Genomic DNA, 22,680 nt, shown 5'->3' on the forward strand with positions numbered 1-22,680 from the left:
AAAGGAGGGGCAGGCACTGCTAGGAAATAGGCTTCATAGTTCAAAAGTGTCCCACTCCCCATTTCAGGCTCATCATTCACATCAACACAATGGACTCCCCTCTAAGACATTTTCTTCCCCAAGCATCTTTACCAGTTATAAGGCACTTTTATAGCCAGTGTCCTTCCTGAGTATCACCCAAAACTTCAGTTAGATCCATGTTATAGAATATGACACTAAGGTCAGAAAGACGGAAAGACTAACAGAAGTTCACATGAGCAAAGCTGAAGTAGCTTCTTGGGTATCTTTGACAGAAGCATAAAGCTTTGAAGGGGACAGGGAGGGACTCAGATTCCAGATAGAGGCAGCAGACTGTGTGGGTGAATTCACATGTGCAAGACTCTCACTTTGTGTTGTTCAACCATATCTGTGTCCACAGCCCGACTGTTCATGTGTGTCACTGCCTATCTACCTGTTGGAGAGTCTATTGGGGGGATTTCATGCCTAATCTTTCCATGTGCTCTTGTTCACATGTCTGTGTGCCCCTTCATTTTTCCTCTCTGGTATCTAGGAGAAATTTCAGTGACCCTGTGTGTCCTGTAGTTCAATCCACAGCTGAATCAGCAAAGACCTTCCCAAGACCCTTTGGGGTGTGGTCAGGGCCTCCAGTGGGTTGTATGTCCTTATCAGAACCTGAGGAGCATCTATGGAAGCCAGTGCCTTCCAGACCAGAGCCACAAAGGCCCCAGGGGCATCTGTAATTCAACTTTTCTTTACCCACCAACCTCTAAACCCTGCTTACTCTGCCCTGTGGAGGCTGGTCTGTTTCCCTTGTATCTGTGTCTGTTTCCCAGTCTTCACCTGATCTGCTCGCACCTGTCTCTGTTGCAGTCCCTCTGTAAATTCTACTTCCCCTGGAAAGTGAAGATTTTCTTGGCCCAACACCCTTCCAGGGGATAAGCCCTCAACTACCTAGAGTCCACAGAATTAGAAGCGGGGACTTGGGTTCTTCAAGGAGATGCTGTGCTTATGCGGGGGGGGGGGGGCAGAAAACAAAAGTCTGACTCTATAGAAGTCTCCTGTTTTCCAGATGCTCTCTCCTTGCACTTCTCCATTTTCTCTTCTCTTTCCTTTCTTGGTCTGTTCTGACTTTTCCATTCCTTTCTTTCCTCCTTTTCTGCCTGCCTGATCTGCTGCTTCCTTTTCAGATTCTCTCTCTGCTTGCTATCTCTCTCATTTAGTTATCACTCTGCTCCTTTCCCAAACACTTTCTTTTTTTTTCTCTTTTCTTTCCTTGTCCCCCATTTCTTCTCTCAGACTTCCCTTTTTTTCCAGTCTCAGGATAAATGGCTTTCCTCAGGCCACAGCTATGAATTTTTTTTCACTGCCATCCTTGAAGAACTCTGTTGGGTAAAACTGAGGCAAGAGGTCCAAGTGGGTTTGGGGCATTTTCAGGTTGCTGAGGGATGTCAAAGTCTCTAGGTCTCTCTGGGTCTAGTGCCAGCTGTGGAGATGTGCATCAGATTCTGCAAGATCCGTAGCAGCTTTGCCTTTGTGGTCAAGGGTAAAGAGTATGGGTATTTGCTCTGTCTAAAACCAGATTATACACTCATTGGTGCTTTTGTCTTTGTATTGTTTTTTCCATAATATAATACAACCCTCCAAACTCACAAATGACTACTCTTGGCATTAAAGTCCTTTGAAGGTGGCTGCTGTGTTTGGAGCAAAAAGTCTCAACTGGTTAGTACTGTAGCAAACAGGCTTTTGCAGATGGGCCACGAGGCCTGGACTTCCAGGTCCTTCCAAAAGTGTGCTGGTGTTTTTAGCTTCCTCGCCCCCCCTCCCCCCGTAGTCCATTGACCTCTCAGAGCTCATACCAATTTTGAATTTACTTTCTTTTACTTAAATTCATCCTGTCTTGAAAGATATATATAATCCATTTTTCTTAGATGCTCCCAGCCCCAGAACCAAGCGTTCCTAAGGCTGTTGGCCAGGGTGACTTCAGTCTTTCTGTTTAGGTAAACTGTACAATTGTGTTCCTACCTTCAAAATCCTGTTAGAGATGTTTTCCCTTTTATCTTATATCTGGAATGTTTCAGAACAATTAACATTGATTAAAGCTCATTTTGAAAATTCAGAAAAATTCAGCATAAAACTGGAACTAAGTACTGCAATTATCTATAAGATCATCTTTTTCTTTGAAATAAGCCTGGACTTGGTCATTTTAGGAAATATTGATGGGAAACTTCAGTGGATTGCTTGGATAGTTTTAAGGATATAGGCTATATTAAGAGTGTTTTTGTCCCCTCCATTGCAAATATTATTCATGAACCTAGGTAGTAGATGAAAATTAGGGAAAATAACTGAGATGAGGTAGCTATTTTATAGAGTTTTAGATTTAGAGAATGTATGTGACCTTAGAGGTGCCTTGGCTTCCCTTGTACAGTCCAGTCCCAGCCCAGCCAGTACCAGTTAAGGAGGTTCCCCTGCCTTTGCCTCTGAGCTGCCAAGCAACAGTATACTTCTGGGCTTGGCTCTTCGCCCCAAACCTCAGCAATGTCAGTTAGTGGCTGATTAACAGCTACAAGGTCAATGATGTTGCTACATTGGATTGCTCTGTGTTTACTGGGTTAGCTCTTCAATTTACTTAGGTACTCCAGAAGGACCTTGATGTAAGAGAAGGGAGCATATGGATAGCACTCCCCAACTCCTTTTACTTCAAATCCACCTCAGACCTCTTATAAATCCTGGGACTCAGAAGCTTTCTTTGGCTTCTTTATTTCCCCCTAACCAACTTAAAGCTGCTTGTCAATTGCAAACATATTCCAAAAATTCCAGGGAAATGCTTTTATAACAAATCATGATACAGTGAAGTGGAATGTGCTGTGTATAGAAGATCCTATGACCCATTTCTTTTGTGTGCTCTGAGAGGGTGTAGTGGTCAATTCCACATGGCAGGCTTACCTTTACAGAAGGATTTAAAATTAAAAAAAAAAATTTTTATGAAGGCAGTGGTTGGGTTTTGTCTCAGTACTCTGCAAATGTATATGTATATGTGTATATGTGTGTGTGTGTGTGTGTGTGTGTGTGTATATATATATATATATATATATATATATATATATATATAATGTCCTTAGCCCTTAAATTAGATGGCTGATTTAAAAACATTTTTTCCCTGAGATGTAGGTTTGATGGAGTAGTCCTTTTTCACTTTTAAAGACATTTGTTAGAAGGAAAAGAGTTCTGTTGTTTTTTCTTTCCTCTTTAAAATTTATGTATTTTAAAGCATAATTTTCTCCCCAGGATCTTCCTTAGACCTAAGTATCATGTAATAAGTCGTGCCCCTATTGTTAGTATAGATTAAATATTTTTCAAAGTCCATTGTTTTAAAATTGCAAGGGAAATGCTAATAACTAAAGGAAACAGTATGGCAATCCTGACTGTCATTGGCCCAAATGACTGCTTGAAGATGGACAAAGGCTAAGCTTAATTTTAAAAAACAACCCAGTGTGGTCTGTGGGATTGGACTCCAGGAGCAAGACATCCAGTCTCTGGGTGCTCACAATGGTGCTTCTACTATGTGACTGGTTCTAACCACCCTTCCCCTTGCCTTTTGTTTCTGATCTGTTTCAGGACATGGAGGAGTGAATCAGCTTGGGGGGGTTTTTGTGAACGGACGGCCACTTCCAGATGTAGTCCGCCAAAGGATAGTGGAACTTGCTCATCAAGGTGTCAGGCCCTGCGACATCTCCAGGCAGCTTCGGGTCAGCCATGGTTGTGTCAGCAAAATTCTTGGCAGGTAAAGGCAGGAGCTCCAGGCTTCCATGAACTTTCAAATAAAGATCTTAAAGATGACCCAGCAGCTGTCTAATGTACCAGTGTCATAGTGAGGACCATAGTGGCATTTCACTTTACATGCACAGCACTTTAGAGTTTGCAAAGCTCTTCTGAGGCCATCCAACTCAGAGTGACCCTGGGTAACTCCATCTCAAGTGATAAGTGGAATAGGAAGATTTAGGAGGGACATGTTTCTAGAAAGCCTGATGAATTATCCTAAAGAACCCAGGAGTAAGAGGTTCTTAGGAAATTCCCCTATCCACTTAGGTGAGCTCACGGCCCTGGGCAGAGCTGGGTAGAGACTCTGTAAGGTATAATATAATACACCAGAGTTTAATCAACTTACCTTCCTTCCTTCCTTCCTTTTTTTTTTTTTTTGTGTGTATGTGTGTGTTGAACCCAAGGCCTTGCAAATGCTAAGCAGGTGTTCTACCACTGAGCTATATGCCTAGCCCTTAATGTTTTATTTTAATATTTTCAAAAAGCATATTCCACTTTTAAAAGTTAGCCATCATTTTCAGTTTGGGTTATCATCAACTGCATTATGTTGGTCTGCTGTATTTTCCTTCTATGTGTTGTGTTTCCTTCGTAGTGACAGGCATCCTAAGTATATATTAAATGGGGGTGGGGGATAGACAGCAAAAGCTGACTCTCAAATCTGACATTTGAAAGTTGCCACTTGACCCGGCGATTTGCTGCAAGCAAAATACTAACAATGACGATTCTCCCAGAGGGCTGTATAGCCTTTTAGTGCTCCCGTTTATTTTCTCAGTAGCCTCAGCATGATCCAGTGAAGCATATTTTAAGACCAGAAAACAAACTCAGTGAGGCAAAGTGACTAACCAAGGTTTATACATCCAGTTAGCACTTGGGATGGAGTCTAAAGGACTCCTGGGCCACCTGTGTCTCCCCACACCCGCAAACAAAGCTGTAGGCTTGTTTCTGGGCATGTGGTGGTGTTATAGGTCTTTCCTGGCAGGCAGGAACGTTCTTGGGTTTAGCCGTTCACTGCTTTCCATTTCTTTCCCGTTGTTAGAAAACAACCTTTGTCTTGTAGCCTACATTATGGTTTGAGAACAGATGCCTGAATAAAAAATAAATATTCTGAAATATGTCAGTGACATCATGACTTTCTGCTTGCTCTTTTTCTTCCGTCTGCTGGAATTCAAGAAATTTCTCAGCTGGAGGAAGCAACTGTATCAAATAGCCTTGCAGTTTTGCTTGAGGCCAGAGGAGGATATTTCAGGGCCAAGGGCCTGGCAGCTCCTTTAGAGTCCTGGATTCCTGTATTTATGTCTCATCTACCTGCCCAGAGCAGGTACCTCAGCTATGGAGGCTGGGGGCTCCTCCACTCCCATTTAGTGATCTGCAAGCAAATGAGTCTCTGCCAGAGTTCAGAGAAGATTTCAGGAAATCAGTCTTGTATTCTTGTTAGAGGGTGGTTTTAGACAGGAAGGTGAGAGTGAGAGTAGCAGAAGAAAGTACCACCGAGGGAAGGAAAAGAGAAAGAGAAAAAGGGAACAAAGAGGAAAGAGAATGGGTTTTAAAAGAGAAATAGAAAGAAACAACAAGACAGAAGGAGAGAGAAAAAGAAAGAGAGGAGAAATAGTTTAGACCATCTCAGAATTGGACTTTTAGAGTTGAATGAGTCTCAGATATCTTCTTGTGAAGCTTCTTTGTACCGAGGGAGAGGGAGAGAGAAAGAAGGCCCTTCCTTTGTTTTTGCTGAGACATCCTTGCTGAGCCGACATTTTGCTTGCTGTTTGAAATCTTTAAGATACTGAGCCTTTTCTCAGAGCAGACGTCCAAATGCAATGCTGGGTCCTCATGTTGTGCTGCCCTAGAGCCCTCCAAATCTCCCATGGAGACTAAGGCAGACAGGGATCCTTTCAAACCCAGCCGGCAGCCTCCCTCGGTCCGGAATAGATTTGTCACTAGGTAGAGTGGCAGTAGGAAGTTACGCGTCGCTCTGGTGCCTGGCCGTTTAAGTTGTCAACAATAAATTGGAATTTCATAGCTCATTATTTTCATAACTAAGAACCACAGTGGACAAAATGTCACTGTAATTAGAACTGCCTTTTAAGAAACAAGTTCAGCCCTAAAACAGTGTGACTGGGAATTTCTGAACTGGAGTTGTTCAATTGACAGGTTTTTTTTCTTTCCTTTTTTTTTGGGGGGGTGGTCACTGAAAAGCTGGACAGGCACTACGAGGTGAAGGTTGTAGAGAGCGTGTGGTGTGTGGTAGCTGTGCTCTTCAGAGGTTGCATGGAAAAGTAGGCAAAGTAACTGGGGCAGGCAGAGACCCCTTTCCCCCCAGGAAGGCGGGCAGTCTTCTAGAAGTGTGGGCAGTCAGTCTAGATCTCAAGATTGCTAAAGGCTGGAGAGGCACAGCCCAGTGGCATGTGAGGCCAAGTTTAAATCTACCCTGAGCTCAGCTGTTGTCCTTTCCCACTGGATCTTGGTTGGGAGGTTCAGGCTATTTGGAATCGGGTGATGTGTTGTTATACAGCAAAAAATAAACATTTTATACAGGACTTTAATCCTCAGCCGACGCTTTTTATTTTATTTTGCAAAGATGTCTTGTAACCATTCTGTATTTCTGTTTTCACAACAACCCTGCAAGTAGGATAAACATCCTCCGTCTATTTTATAAGAAAACCACCCTCTAACAAAAAAAGGGATAACTGAAGCCTAGAGAGGCTAAGTGAGTTGGCCAAGATCACACAGCGAGTTAGTGTCAGAGCAGCTGACAGGCACCTACACCTCTTGACTCCCAGACTAACACTCTCTGCACGGAAGGACACTGTGTGTTGGTGACTGCCGTTCATCTTTTGTCTGTAAGCCAAAGGGCTGCACGGCTGTTTTGCTGAGATGAAAGGATGGTTATTAAGTCTGAATCCTCACTTGACACAGTTGCGAGTTGGGGTTTCAACAATGTCAGTGTTGCCTTCTAAGTGCCTGGCCCATGTGTCAGTCAAAAGGAAGACAGAGACCTCTTGTGTCAAGACCACAGCCTCCCACAGTTGGCACCGCTCAGGTGGGATGGCAGCGGAGTCCTGAGTGCTGCCACCCACCAGCCAAGTAAGTGGGGAACTTTATCCTGCTGCCTTCTGAGTTGCTATGTGAATGGTGTAGACCCATTCAACTAACATATTTTGAAGATGCAGCACAGGGTTGGTAACCCTTGCCCTGAGACCATCCCTGTCCTAACAGGCGCTAGACAAGCAGCGAGTGAATGAAAGATGTGGGTGAAAATGCTTGGTATATAGTAAAGCTGTCTACAATTGCAAAGAATCATTGTTATTATTATTTTACAAATTTTTAACCAAAGCAGCAGTTTGCTCTAGCAGAAGAGCACTGGATTCAAAGTAAGGTTTGAAGGCTGCAGCTGCCTCCAACTTCCAGATGGATTTGGGCTCGTTGCTTAGTCTTCTGATCATTTATTTTCCCTTCTTTAAACCCCACTGGCTTCAAAGATTGGCGTGATAATTTGAAGAAGAGCCCTGTAAACTTTAGAGTGTTGTGCCTAAATAACAAGTGTCATAAGTAAAAATTCACTTTTTATGGTAAAATTGAGGGGACACTTGGACATTATAGGGTTGTTATGTGCTTAGATTTAGGCTTGTGGAAAAAAAAAACCTAAGATTTTTAAAAACGCTGTCGTGAATAATAAAAATATTTTAGCAAATTATGTAGAAAATTGCTTTCAGCAATTTCTCAGAAAGAGGGAGGGTAGGTTGAGTTTTTCTTATGGTCAAAATTTGTAAATAACTCTTCTCAGTGAAAAATTGACTTTGCACTTCTACATTATTGCTCTCAAATTATTTCTTCTAATCTAGAATTATTCACTAACTTAGCCCTAAACAGACTTACCCAGGCTGAGAATGTCAGCATCTCTATAAACGTTGCCTTTGTTCCTGGATAACACTTTTACCTATCCCAGAATCATCTGGTTCCCTTACCTCTTATAAACTCTGGTTAGGTTTAAAAATTAGTAGTTGTTTCTAAAATGTCTTTTGGTTAAAAAAAAAAATTCAACTGCAAGATAATCTCCTTCAGAAGAGGAAGTCAAAAATTCCTCTGTAAATATTGAGAGAGACATCCAGTGACGGCTCAGATTCAGAAAAAGAATCAAGTCATTTTTTTCCCTGAAATGATCTTTCATGGCACTCTTCTCCCTGGTCTCGGTTTTACTGTAAAACCCTGACATCCTATTTGCGTTAACGAGGAAAAGCTGATAGCATGGAAATGTCCTTAGAAACAGCCATTTACCTCAGCGGAGGCCCCTAGAAGAGCTGCCGAGACTCGTGGTTGGTTTTTCTGATTGCTTGGGTTTTGATTTCCAACACACATTTCCAGTTAATTCTGGAATCCAACACTCCTTTTAATTTTACACCAGGGCTAGTGTTTTTCTCTTATGGAAAAATAAGTTGCATTTTAGGGGACAGTTTTACAGCATGCTGGAGATTCTGCTGGTGGATGGGAGAAATGGAAAATCAAAGGTATAAACCACTTTTCTGGGAAAATTTTTAGCTCAAGAGGCTTGGCCACTTGATCTTCAGTGGCCCCAAGGAAGCCATTTAAATTCTTTGAATTTCCATTTTATACCATAGAGGGCACCTTTTCATTCATTTATTCATTTACTCATTCATTCATTCAAAATGAATGATGTGCTTAGAACTGTGGAGAATCAATTGGGAAAACTGACTTGAAAGAATTTTTGAAAACTGTAAATTGAAACATGAATGCCAAATCATTTTGTTAATATTTAGCATCCTGCTAGCGCTGTCTAATAGAATATCATGTGAGAAAGTTAAAAGTTTTAAATTGCAATTTAAAAATTTTCTAATAGCACATTAAGAGAAGTAAAAAGAAATGAGTATAACTAATTTTAATTACATATTTTATTTATCCTAACATTAAAACTATCACTTCAACATATAACCAATATAAACGTTACTAGTAAGATAGTTTATATTTTTTTGGCACTAAATTTTAAAAAATCTGATTTGTAGTTTACATTCACAGCACCTCTGGGTTCAGAACATTTCCAATGTTCATCCAGTTTACTGGTTCCTCATGACTAAGCTCCTTTCTCCTTGGGTCCTAGGTATTATGAGACAGGAAGCATCAAGCCTGGGGTGATTGGAGGATCCAAACCAAAGGTTGCCACGCCCAAAGTGGTAGAAAAAATCGCTGAGTACAAACGCCAAAATCCCACCATGTTTGCCTGGGAGATCAGGGACCGGCTGCTGGCGGAGCGAGTGTGTGACAATGACACGGTGCCCAGTGTCAGTTCCATCAACAGGTGAGGGGGCTGCTGCTGCTGGGGGCTGGGATCTGGATGCATGGGTCCTGGAGTTTCGATGTATATCTTCTCTGAAGATCTTGTCTCTCTTTTTATCAAGGACCCTTAGGGGTTAGTGGACAAGAGGTCCAAGTTGGGGGCTGCTGGTCTTTGTTCCTTCTCTTCAAAGTCGACAGGAATGCTTGGCCAATAGCTTGACTGCTTGAGAATTTTCTGAGTCCAGAGTAACTTTTATCATTCTCTTTATCATTTATCTGTGTGGAGTACTTTGCGGTGAATTGTCCTGATGAGGGCTCCACAAGTGTCCCTGTCCTTGCCAGCGAAGGCCCAAGGTCTTTGCACTTGTCCATCTTGGAGGTTCCCAGAAAGAAAATCCTGCCTTCGGTAAAGGCAGAGGTTGGGCAAGTGAGTATGGGAAGCAGGGCTCTCACTTGGAGTTGGGAGACTTGGTTTGTCATTGCTTCTCTGCCAGCAACTCAAGTGGGATCTCAACAGACTCTTGCTTTCTCTGGAGCCCAGGGCCCTCGTGGCTCTGAGGTGTGTCTTTCATCTGCAAGGATGAGGTCCAGGGTGCTAGGATGCTCTGGTGTGAGAGGACTGCCCTCTCCTAAACTCCCCCATCTCTCGCTCGTGGAGACAGGGAACCACACACCAAGGTGCCAGGCCCAACATTGTCCTGGGAACCACAATGGCTCCCTCACTTCCCTAGACTGATCCAAACAATGTTGAATGATGCTGTCGGAACACCAATTAAGAATAAAATTGCTTATTTATTTTGCATTTCTGGGAATCCAACCTGAGGCCTCATGCATACTAGGAAAGTGCTCCACTCTTGAGCTATATCCCCAGCCCTAAAAATTAATTTCTGGAAGAAAGTCTTCTATCATAGAGGGTGCAGTCTCAACTCCATATGAACCAATAGCATTAGGGATGAAGTTGTGAGATAAACATAAATGATTGTTCTCTAAGCTCCATCAAGAAAGAGGAAACCAGCAGACCAAACTTGAACAGTTTTCATTTCTCCAAGATCAGACTGTCTGGACATAGAGGACCCCCTCACCCCTGGCAGAAAGAGGTGGACTGGAATGTCTCTTGAGGTCCCCTCTGCTCCTGACAGCCATTCCTCTGTGATGACTCAAATGCACAGAATCACTGTGTTGACATTTCAAGTCCCACTGGTTCATAAACTCTTAGCCTCTTTTCCTTCTCTCTGCAAACCTTTGCCAAGACCCTGACATCCTGTATGGTGCGGAGAGAGGGGGGAGTGGGGCACTTAGCTTCTTCGTCTCTGTTCTAGAAGGCCACCTCATCCAGGCCAGAGTTCTGATGTCCTCTTACAAGTCTGGATGGCCTAGACAAAGTCACTGTGGAAGTAGCAGTGACTGGGCGGGTGGTGGGTGGGGAGAACGCCTGTTCTTCTCCTGTATTATGAGGGACTCCAGTGTGTTTTGTGAGTTCCTTACTTCTGGCTGGTTGCAGGATTTCCATGACACAGAAAGCATCATGACTTTTATTCTGGGCCTCCAAAAGCACAGATGTGGTGGCACATGCACCTAAAGCAATGTTGGAGCAGGTGGCCTGCTCTGGAGAGGGACATGAGCCACATCCGTGATCAGGTTCCGGAGGCCACAGGTTTCTCAGCGCAGGGTATACATATAATTAGGTGGTTCATGAGATGACTTTAGGTGGACCATGGGGGTCACAAACTCTAATGCTTTATGTGGGGTCAGGCAGATAGTGTATCGAGGAAAGCAGGTCAGGCAGCAGGCTGTAGGGAGTGGTAGGACCTGTGTCAATCAAGATAGCTCAAGCCTTATTAGAGGGGCAGTTGCTTCTCAGCTCCAGATAAATTCTGCCGGAAATGTTTGCCAGATTTTTTCCATTCTTCAAGAAAAGTCAGAAACTAGGACCTGTGTGTATTTGTGTCCATGTATGTATTCCTGTGTGTGAAATCTATGTTTTTAAACAGTAGCAACTCATTTCAAGCATAACCCACTTACAAGGCTCTGGTTTAGATCCTCTGTAATGCAAGGATAAAAACTGACTTGTGCCTGGCGCAGTGGCGCATGCCTGTAATCCCAGTAGCTCGAGAGGCTGAGACAGGAGGATGGCAAGTTCAAAGCCAGCCTCAGCCATGGTGAGGTGCTTAGCAACTCAGTGAGACCCTGTCTAAATGAAATACAAAATAGGGCTGGGGATGTGGCTCAGTGGTTGAGTGCCCCTGAGTTCAATCCCCAGTACCAGGAAAAAAAAAAAAAAAAAAAAAACCTGACTTGTGATTAATTTATCTTCATGTATTTTAGAAAAATAAACTGGCCTACCAAACCAGTGATCTTGTGAACTTTGAACTTTTTCCCACCAATGGATGTATTAAAGTTAAGTTAAAAAATAAGTTATTTGAAAGAAACTTATAGAGCAAAGAGAGCAATGGTTTCAGATGTGGCAGAGGAAAGGGGGACCTATCAGCTGATGCTTTGTGTCTGGAGCTGGGCTAGAAGAGGTCTAATGCTGGTTGCTGAAGCCATGCCAAACCTTAGGGGCCTCCTGGAATTCTGGTCCATAGCTTTTTGGCCAGCTGGTGGTGCCTCTACGCTGCTGTTACATCTGCAGCAGGTAGAGAAACTGAGTCCTAGGTGTGGGTGGCAGGGAAAGTTGACCCTGAGATAGAGATGGATAGTAAAAGGAGGGCAGGTCTCTTTCTGTTACTGTCCTGTAGGATTCTGCAAGTGACAGAACTGAGGATCCATAAGAAAAGAGGCAAGGAGGGGTAACAGTCACTCCTACTCCATTTCTAGCCTTGCAGCCAGCTGTTTGGCTGACTGTCTTCCAGATCCCTCTATTCATAACCTTTTCTGATACTCCCTTCGGGGAGCATTCTGGGTCCTCACTGCACTCTTTAGCGGGAACTCATTAAGTGTGGGACAATCTCATGCTGACTACCCCACTCTTCCCTCACAGGAAAACCTGGCGGCAGCATCGGTTTTATTTTCCATATGAAGGAAAACTCCCTTTACATTCAAATGGGTGCAACTTCTAAATATCTGCTTCACAAATGTCACATGTCACCCTATAAGAGGGTCCCCAGTTCTCTCACTGCCCCTGCCTCCCTGGGGGCAACTTCTCACCATTGTCTCTTTCAAGTGTCTGTGGAGACAGTGGTGGCTTCATTTATAGCTACTTTGATGGCTAGAGGGTCCTCTCCACTGTTCACCCATTGAAGTGTGTGCCTTTCTGCTGTCTCGGGACCAACTCCAGGAAACGTGACTGACATGGGGTTCGGCAACACTGAACAAATTCTGCTAGGCTTCTGGGAAATTTCCAGGGACACAAATCACCTTGTTCATTTGACTTCTTATGGATCATTGTGTGCTGGGATCATTGTGCCTGCCTGGGGTTTCTTGGAATCCAGCCTGAGTTCATCTGAAGGTGGCTGTCCCAGAGCTGACCCAAATAGTGGGTGGAATGGGGTCTTCCTTCTTCTGTTTCAATCCTGTGGCTCTAAATCAGAGGCCAAGTAGTGGGGACAACTAGTGACATTCCCAGTTAAGAGGGATAACCAATGTGAGAATGGGGGAGGTTCCCATTGCCGGGTGTTCTAATTTTTCAAGAGAAACTTGAAATCAGGGATTTATGGCAAAGCTCACAACTCAGTCGTATCAGCAACTAATTAAAATAAAAACAAAAATACCATGTAAGGGGCGGAGGCAGCCCGGGGTGACACTTGGTTCATTCCACTTTTCATCCTACCTGTGGCAACAAGTCTTCTGAGATTGCTCTCCCAGTGTCCCTTTCTTCTTCACATCAGCTGCAGGCAAAGGTGCCACCAATGGGCCCCTTCCCGCTTGGCCAGCTGGACTGAGGTTTCTGGTTGCTCTACACAGCTGATGGCCCATGCTTCTTTCTGCACTGATGACAGTTCCATTAGGGCCATGGATGGGGGTGTTTCTGCAGCCCCATCTCCTTTTCAAGGCACCTTGATTTTTTTTCAGTGTAATTTTGTAAGCTTTTCAAAGTAAGGGGACCGATGTAGAAAGGGGATCCTAAAGTGCCTATAAGATGTAAGCTCTCTTGAAGTTTTAGTCTTCAAATTCTAAATCGATTTTGAATTCAAATAGGCTTTATGCCTCGTATGGGAGGTATTTGACAGTAGGACTACTTCCGTCAACTGTGTCCTGAGGGATGGAAGCCTGAGCTGACTTACTGTGTGACACTGGGCAAGTCACTTGAGCACTCTGGACTTTAGTTTCTTCATCTAGGAAGAGATTGATTGCTGAGCTGTCTTCTCTGTTGGACCAAAGGACATTCCTATGAATCCAGGGTCACAGTCACACAGTCAAATGCTCTGCAGCAACATAAGGATATGCTCTCCTTTTTAACCAAGGGCCTTGTGGATGCTAGGCAAGTTCTCTGCCACTGAGTCACACCCCGGTCCAAGGATATTCCTTTTAGTGTTGGCTGCCAATTAGTCCCAAATGTCTTGGGTTCAGAAAAAGTCCTAGTGAACTCCCATTGGGACAGGTCTTGATGACAGCATATAATTTTAAAAATTTTAATGATTTTTAGAATAGCTTGGATACATTTGGTATTTTTCTTCCCACTATCATTTCTTTCCAAGGGAAGAGGACGATCTTCACTTTTACTTGGTGGCTGCTACAAGCAGATGGGCAAAATCTCTCATCCCTGGGAGCAGCTTTGGAGAGTGTCCTGTAATTGTAGAATTCCTTATAAAGCACCATTACAGCCTTAAAAATAGTATAGAAAGGCTCTTCTCCCTGCTCCTTCTCAAGGGGATCCCATGTGCTTTTTAAGGCAAGTGTGAAACATGAACATTTTTAAGGTTAAGCCTTCTCTTTAATCTTCATGAAGACACCACTGAGAATAATAACCCCTAATGTTTATTGAGCATTTGCTATGGAGCAGCCACTTCTAAGTAGTTAATTAATTCAATCCTAACCCTAACCCTAGGAGGTAGGAATGATTCTTAGTCCCATTTTGCAGATGAAGAAACTGAGGCATAGAAGTGAAGTAATTTACCCAAAGTCATGTGGGCTGGTAAATTGCAAGGCTGGGATTCAAACTCTAGTAATTTGGTTCTGGAGCTGGATACTTGATCACTATGCTGCAGCTGCCTATCAACAATTTATGAAAATTGATGAGGCGTTACCCGTGATCTAGAACTATTTGAAAAGAAAAAGGAGGAAAATGTGATTTTTCTTTGTTTTACTTATGTGCAATTAGTTATGAAGTATTTTACCACATATTTACTATGTAGATGATTATATTCATATCTGGTGTATCCACATATTCACCAGTATAGCTGTATCTCTGTAGAAACACACACACAGAGAAGGTGACATACACAAAATGTAAAAATTAGATCAGATGCCAGCATAATTCCAGGTGGTCAAAAAGACTGCCTTTCTCCCCGGTCTTTGTACCAGTCACTCTGTTTGCTTAGAGTAAGTGATTTGAATATTGTAGAAAAAAAATAAATAAGCACACACTCTGAATATATTTGAGGCAGAGCTTAAGCTGACCCATCAAAAAGGGCAGAGGGAGCTGTGGTGCATGCCTGAGATGCCAGCTGCTCAGGAGGCTGAGGTAGGAGGACCACAAGTTCAAGGGATAGCCTGGATAACTTAGTGAGACTCTATCTCCAAATAAAATAAAAGTGAATGGGTGGGTAGCTTAGTGATAGAGTGCTTGCCTACCATATGCAAGGCCTTTGGTTCCATCCATCCCTGGTGCCTACAAAAAAGAATTAAGAAAAAAAAAATCCCAGAAGGCTCTTTGTTGCACTCCCGTGGCCAGGGTGGCAGAGGACCTGAGGCTAGGCTGTAGGCTGTAGGGTGAATGGAAAAGTCCATTCTAGGTTACCACCTGAAGACATGCATACCCTGGTGACCCCGGAAGGCAGAGCCTACTGTGTGTGTGTGTGGGGGTGGTGGCTAAGGAGAGACAGGGGAGGCACCTGCTGTTCTTCAGTCCTTCACTTACATAAGTTGGGGACCCAGCGCAGCATTGAAATGAATCCAGATATAATGGTCAGGCATGTGGGAGAACTTCTCATAGAATGTAGCTTAAAAAGAACAGGATATAAAACTGTGTATGTATGTGGTTTAAACCTGATAAAGATAAAATGGTTATTTTTAAATATGCACAGAAAAGTCGTAATAAAGGAAATACACCGAAATGTGATTTGGGATGTCTTCTTTACACTTTTCTAAGCTGATCAAATAGTCTACAATGAACACATATGATTTCTTTTATAATAAGGCAAACCTCTAATAAATGTCCTTTTTAAAGGGAATAGTTTACAGGGTGTGATAGTACATGTCTGGAATCCCAGCTACTCAGGAGGCTGAGGCAGGAGGATCACATTGAAAAAAAAAAAAAAAGACAGGAATAGCTTGAGGTGGAAATAGAACTTTTCCCAAGAAGTTGAACATTTTATTATGGTGCACCTTTCTGCCAAATGCCAGGAAGAAAGTTTCTTATAGATCCCAAAGGGACTTCTTGTTTGGCTCTGTTCTGTGCTCAAAGATGTTTTGGGCTTGTTTATCTTCTGGGGGTCCTATGTGTTGTCCCAGTTGGAGGCTTGTCATCTAGGCTTCCTGGAGCCCAAGGTTCTGTAGAAGAACATCAGAACTTCCAGGGGGCAAAGGGCAGTCAGTATTGCTTTTATACACTGGGTTTTGGGTAAATTTTATTTTATGTTTCTTTCCAAAAAGGATTTGACTACTTAAAATAAGCAAAGAATGGTCTGTTCCAATTCCTTCATCATATTGAGACTCAAGATGGAATGGACTTGATCAAGGTCACCATCAAGTTCATATGAGAACTAAAGCAAGCTCTCTGGAAAGACAGGGCAGGACGCCCCTGACTCCCAGCCCTGTGGATCCTTTCAATGAGGCTTTGTACCAGGCTGCTTTCCTTGTAGCAAAACTAAACCCAAGTGCTGTCTCTTGGTAGCACTTTAACCTTCTTTCATTTCTGAGCAACACATATGTCTCCTCCCTTGGAAGTTTCCAGTTGGTAGGGGTATTAATCTTGCTTATGGGCTCTCTAGGGCAGAGAAACCAGCTAAGAGAGTTCCTTGAGGACAGTGAGGCTGCGTGGTTTGGTTCCTTCATTCCCTGGATAGAAGGCTGAGGTCCAGGGGATGAAAAAAACTCCCTAAAGTCATTCAGGGAGTCCCTTATGGGGCTGGAGCAGGAGAGAGGAATGCCTACCTGTAATGTGAACACAGTGTCCCCATTCTTCAGAAGAAGTACTCAGGGCTCAGAGAGTGGGTGCAGGTTATCTAAAGACAACCAGTAATATAGGAGCTGAGTTAGGCATAGTCCATAATTCTTCCAACTCCTAACTCCCAACCTGGGTTCTTAATCTCCCCCCACCTCTGTCCCTGTGTCCCAGTTTGAGTCTGGGTTTTCTGTTTGTCTGTGCATAGATGGTTGAAGCCTTTTCCCTTCCTGATGGTAAATAGCCATTTGTTTTTTCCCAACTGCCACAGGATCATCCGGACAAAAGTTCAGCAGCCCCCCAACCAGCCTGTCCCGGCTTCCAGTCACAGCATAGGTAAGAACTTTAAAAAAAAAAAAATTTTTTTTTTGAAAATCTAATGGGCTCCAAATATTCTAAAGAACTTTTAATCATTCTTATGGACAGATAATTCTGCATAAAACACTTCGGCACTCGTACTAATGCGCTTTCTTTGTCATTCTCCAAGGGCTGAACCTGGTAAATGAATTTTATAAATACTGCTAAAAGGTTTTGAATTTTACTGATTATTATGATAAATAGCTTTCACCATGAGACAGAAAATTGAAATCTAAGCCAAAAAAAAAAAATCCACTAATGGGGGTCTATAGAATGTCAGATAATTAAAGTAATAAATCAAGAAAGGGATACTTATTCATAACATTTTCTGCATCATTAGTCAGTAAGTAGTTTTGAATGTGTTTTTTTCTTCTATCAACCAGCCCTTCTACAATTCTTTGTGCACTTGCAGTCTTGAGTGAAGATGTAGCAAAACTTCCCAAACTTTCTTTCTCTCGCTCTTGCTCTTGCTTCGATCTCATGTACTCTATGAACTCTCCAGGCCTGTGGGTGGGGCTTCGGGTGCTCACGGGTGAAGTCTGAGAGTGACCATGACCTTCTGAGGGCAGAGTTCTATTCCTACTACTCAAGAGTTCACACATTCCCTGGCTTTTGATTCACGGACAAGTTGAAAATGACTTGTCCCTTTAAGGTATTATTTCTCCACTCTGGACAAAAGAAACACCTCTCTCTAGCTGGAGGAAAGTTGCTTTACTGTAAGAAAGTGGGTGACCATCCAGCAAGCCCTGAGAGTTCACAGTCCCTGTGAGTTCTGCAAAGTCACATCTAAACTGAGCTACCTTTCTATGCCCTCATCACTGTCAGTCCTTCTTTACCTGAAAACCTGGACTTCCCTGTGGCGATGGGGAACCACAGAGTCCTGGCTTATAGTTCCAATTCTGTCAATAACTCACCCAGTGAGCTGTGAAAGTCCCTTCACCTCGCTGAACCTGTTTCCTCACTGGAGGACATAAACCAGGTGTTCTCCAAGGTCTCCGATCCTCCTAGGTTGTCTCTTTGGATAAAGGTAAGAAAGAATTCCTCCCTGCCTTGAGATAATTCTTCTCTTAGTAATACCTCCAGAAAGTGTTTGTCACCATTAATGCTACACTTGAGGCAGGATAAAACCCCCTATTTTTGAGGGCTTCTCAATGGGAGAATGTAATGGAGAGAAGTTTGCAAAACAGAGATGAAGCCCAATAAAAAGGTATGGGTGTCAGGAGAGCAGGGAACTGCCAACTCTGCTGGGCTGTTCTGAGAGGGTTGAGGGCAGCTTCTGGGGTAGAGGGATGTTGGTGGATGAGATTTCACTTGTGGCTGGGGGTGATGGCACATGCCTATAATCCCACTGGCTCGGGAGGCTGAGGCAGGAGGATCATGAGTTCAAAGTCAGCCTCAGCAACTTAGAGAGTCCCGAAGCAACTCAGAGAGACCTTGTCTCTAGATAAAATATTTTTAAAAAGGCTGGGGATGTGGCTCAGTGATTAAGCATCCCTGGGTTCAATCCTCAGTACCACAAAAATCAAAAAACAAGAAAAGATTTCACTTGTGGCTTTAACCGTTTCAGGTTGCAAAGCAATGCAAATCAAACAAGTTGTAACTGATAATATTCTTTCAATAGGTTTAGAGGAATAATTTTGCTATAGGTCAGCAGAATGGTTTGTCCCAGACATTTTTATAAAACTGCAACTCCTGTGCATACAGCCCTTTATGGTTTAGAAAGTTACTGAGCAGGGAGGAAACTGCAGCTTAGAGAGATTGAATAATTAGCCAGAGATCTTGTTGCCAGGAAGGGGTGGAGGCAGAACTGGAATCTGGATCTTTTTTTTTTTTTTTCATAGTCACCTCTTTAATAATTTCATAACAGTTTGTAATTGTTTGGAATCTGGATCTTTTACACCTCCTGCAGTCACAAAATCCTGAATCAAATGTCATCTACTCTGTCACCTAGTGAGAGTGGCTTATAAGTATCAAGTGACCTGGGATCCTCTTTCCTTCTCTGTTCTTTGCACCTTAATACAGAAAAGGTTGTGAGATTTGCATAAACCTGTTTTGAGGAGTTTTTTTGGTGAAGGAAAAGAGAAGTTAACAATTTCTACTTCTGAGTCTCTTAAGGAAGATCTAAAATCAAACGCAAACATGGGAAGAAAGGCACTGTCCCTCTGGGTTTGTAGGAGCAAGGAGCTGGAGCCCCTCCAAAGAAAGGGACGGCTCTTTGTGGGGTCACCACTACTTCTGGTCATTTTCTACACTTCAGAGCCAGAGGCAGCAGCTCCTCCTTCCTCCAGCTGGTTATAGCCTAACGAAATGCCTAAGATTGGTCTGTAGGTTGTAGGGAGCCAGGCGGAAATGGAAACTCAGCTGTGGAGTTGGAGAGGGCCCACGGGAGGACAGGTCTCTCCCTGGGCTCTGGGAGGGCCTGGAGTCCATGAGAAATTTGCACAGAAGTCTCCTCTCCCCTCATTCTTATCCTTTGGGTCTTTGAGACCTGGTCTCAGCCACAAATGACAGACCTCTGCCTCCCACTTCTGGGCAGGAGAAATCTAGACTCTAAATGAATAGACCTGAGGCTATGATGGGGCCAGGGGCTGCAGCTTATTAGCTAGAGGACTTTGAATCCCTTCACTTTGTGGAGCCTTGGTGTCCTCATTGGATAAATTGGGATAAACAGGGCTGTCACAGTCATCAAATGGAAAGCGTTGCATCAATGAGAGGCATATTGTTGGTTCTTCATTATTAATGACTGAGGAGCAGGGCTGGGGATGTGGCTCAAGCGGTAGCGTGCTCGCCTGGCATGCATGCGGCCCGGGTTCGATCCTCAGCACCACATACAAACAAAGATGTTGTGTCCGCCAAAAAACTAAAAAATAAATATTAAAATTCTCTCTTTCTCTCTCTTTAAAAAAACAATGACTGAGGAGCAGATTAGTTACAGGAGTTAAGACTTTAGTCTCCAGGTTCCCGTCGACACTCTGGCTCTTGTTTTCTGTTGTGACCTTGCATGTGTCACTTGTCTTCTCTGAGTCTTGGTTGCCTTACCTTTCCAATGGGGTAAATAACATCACTTAGCTTATAAGATTGTTCTCCAAATTAAATGTGATAATGCCTTCAGTTCTCAGAAGACATAAGTGACTGTTATTGTCATAATTAATGTTAAAAATAAGATCTAGGTAAACTGGAAGAAGGAAATGCTGCAGGGAACTATAAAAAGACCTAGAGGCCTGCTGTTCAGTTGGCTGTGTATGTGTGTGTGTTTATGTCACCGTGCATGGGTGGCTATGTGAGCGGGGAGTTAATACACCCAAGAGGACTAGCTTGAGGTCTTTTTTTAGCACTGCCTATGGTGGGCCCCACCTGCCCTCTTTCTCTTCTCCATCCTTAAACTTCCCTTTCTACTCTGTCCCTTTGTTCTTTTTTGTGTGGACAGTCCTCTTTGCTGCCCATATACCCCCTCAGCTCCCCAGCAGCAGAGAACCTGGGCAAAACAGCCAAAGCCTGTATGGTGGTACCACGGGGCGAGTGTCCTCTGCCTAAAACTCTTGCTCCCCTGCCGTTGCACCCAGCCTAATGTATGGTGAGTGCCTTTGTGACAGGCCAGCACTGGTGCCCTCTGCCCCTCAGCCTTCTGCTGGCCCTGATTACTCCTCTTCCTCTGTGCAGTGTCCACGGGCTCTGTGACACAAGTGTCCTCGGTGAGCACGGACTCAGCCGGCTCGTCGTACTCCATCAGTGGCATCCTGGGCATCACGTCCCCCAGCGCTGACACCAACAAGCGCAAGAGAGATGAAGGTAAGAGGCAGCAGCACAGCCCTGTCGGGGAGGGACGGAGGGGTCTGCTTGGTGTGCTCAGAGAGGGTGGGACCAAAGGTGCCTGCTCAGTATCCCCTTAACTGCAGAGGGCTGTAGTTCCTAGGGCCTTGTCCTTAATGCAGGGACAAGGAGGGGCAGACAGGCACCCTGCTAGAACTGTGGGTTCCTTGCTGATCTCTTCCCATCTTCACGCCTTGGCCTGATAGAGCCCTGGTGGCCTGAGATTTGTGGCCTTTAGGAAGACCCTGCATGTGCAGACATGATACCTGAGGGACCCTGTGTGTGGAGGGTCTGAGCTTAATACCAATGACCCCTGTGTGTGGGAGCCTTGGAGAGAGCAGGGAGCTGGGCAAAGCAGCCACCACTCTGTCTTACAGTGAGAAGGGGACTAGGGGTGGAAGGGGCATGGGTAGGTCCTCTGAGGGACTGGGCACACTTTTCAGAGGAGAAGGCCTTCAGCCTGGTGAAGGTGGGGTGTGGAGGGAACAAATAACTATGTCGTCTATGCCCTTGGGCCTGGAAGGAAGGAGTGCAGGGGCCTCATAGGGATTACAAAGATGACAATCTTCCCGGTTGGTTTTTCCTCAAACCCTCAGTGTTCTTGGGTCTCTGGAACCGACCGTCTCCGTGCTGGACATGGGCCCACCTTAACCCTCATCTCCTTCCACTGGATGGGCTGCCAGCACTGGCTGACATTAATTGGTTTGAAACGACCCCCTGGGAATTTGTAAAACCTTAGTCAGGAAAGAAAAAAAAAAAAAAAAAGGCTGTGGTCTAGGGCCTGAGAGCAGCGTGACAGAAATCTTGATTCAATTATTCTGTTCCTCCACACAATTCCCTTTCTCGGTGCCATGTAAGGGATGTATGTTCTCGGGGAGCACATGCCTAAGTACTTAAGATCTGTAACTAGAAAATTGAGTCAGCCCAGCGGTGGATTGGCTTGTGGTCTGTGTGCCCCAGGCAGTGTAGAGCCGGGCCTGTGGCCTCTGTCTGCAGCTGTGGGGCATGTGGGGATGATTCATGGCCTGTGGCACCTGCCTCACCTCTTTCTCCTGCTCCAGACACTCCCAAGCAGATGTCAGAAGTCTTTAACTCGGCGGGTTGCTGTGCTGGCTGCTGTGGGAGGCAGTGGGGCTGCCATCTCTGTTGGTTTATGGGGTTGATGGTATCATCTTTTCTTCCACTGTCACCCAGACTCGCAGCAGCTGGGGCCTGGCTGTGTTTGATCATGGTGAAGGGTTGGAGGGTAGGAGTCTTCCTTGAAGTTGGGGGTCCAGGCAGAGAGTTTAGGAGAAGGAAAAAATTCCAGTTTACTAACAGACAGCTCCTGATTTGGGGAGATTGCTTTACCAAGTTTGAGAATTATGTTGGCTAATGGTCTCTAATCAGGTCTCTGTTTGGTCTCTCAAGCTGCTTAAAATAGTGTAGAGTGGTCAGAAAGTGGGTAGTATTAGTCTTGACTACTCTGTACTGGTCAGATCATTCTCTGAGGACTGTGGCCCATTTGCGACATTGATCTTTAGAGGGACAATGACAGATGAGCATAGCCTGGGTGGAGAGGGATCTGGGTATGGCACCCAAGGAATACCTCAAGGCCCTAGAGATGTTTGGCACAAAAAAAAGAACAGAACAAGCAGGACTGGATTATTGCCTTGAAACATTTAAAGGGCTGATGTGGAAAGAGAGAGGAAAGAGACTTTGTTTTGTGGCCTCACAGGCCAGTGTGTGGCAGATGCAGAGGCAATTCCAGCTCAGTGTAAGAAAGAACTTTGTACATATGAAAGCGGTCTAGGGATTACAGGGAATAACAGAGAGCTAGTGAGTACTCCGTATGCAAGCAGACTTAGTGGTCCTTGCTGGCTGCTGTTCAAGAATATCAAGAATCAGATTCAAGATAGGATGGTCTTTGCAGTCCTTAAATTCTGAAATTTATCATAGAGTCCTGATCCCCAGGAAGATTTTGGAGGAAGGCCAGCCTGTGGTCTATGAACTAAGAGAGAATAACTTGAGGGTCCTGGAAGCTTAGAGAATTGGGAAAAGTGAGGAACCCAAGCAGTAACCAAAACCTTCCCCTCACTCTTGCTGTGCCTCATTGAGAAGGTAGATGGTTGAGCAGAGAGGTGGGCAGAAATGCTCTGCTTCAC

At 44.2% G+C, this 22,680-nt stretch overlaps 1 protein-coding gene across 8 annotated transcripts in view; it reads left to right on the plus strand.

The window, feature by feature from the left end:
- Positions 1–22,680, plus strand: part of PAX5 (paired box 5) — a gene marked incomplete at both ends in the record, with an annotated part of 185,926 nt that overhangs the window by 9,521 nt on the left and 153,725 nt on the right. For 5 of the 8 annotated variants that reach the window (XM_081280521.1, XM_081280524.1, XM_081280523.1 and 2 more), the window contains 4 exons: positions 3,616–3,781; positions 8,930–9,127; positions 16,641–16,705; positions 20,387–20,515. In XM_081280521.1, the coding sequence (XP_081136647.1) occupies positions 3,616–3,781; positions 8,930–9,127; positions 16,641–16,705; positions 20,387–20,515 (558 nt within the window). The remainder of the gene's footprint in view (positions 1–3,615; positions 3,782–8,929; positions 9,128–16,640; positions 16,706–20,386; positions 20,516–22,680) is intronic. The other 3 variants (XM_081280525.1, XM_081280527.1, XM_081280528.1) reach the window with 2 other exon arrangements.

The sequence above is a fragment of the Spermophilus citellus genome (assembly GCF_964194105.1).
Source record: "Spermophilus citellus genome assembly, chromosome: 2".
Lineage (NCBI taxonomy): Eukaryota > Metazoa > Chordata > Mammalia > Rodentia > Sciuridae > Spermophilus > Spermophilus citellus.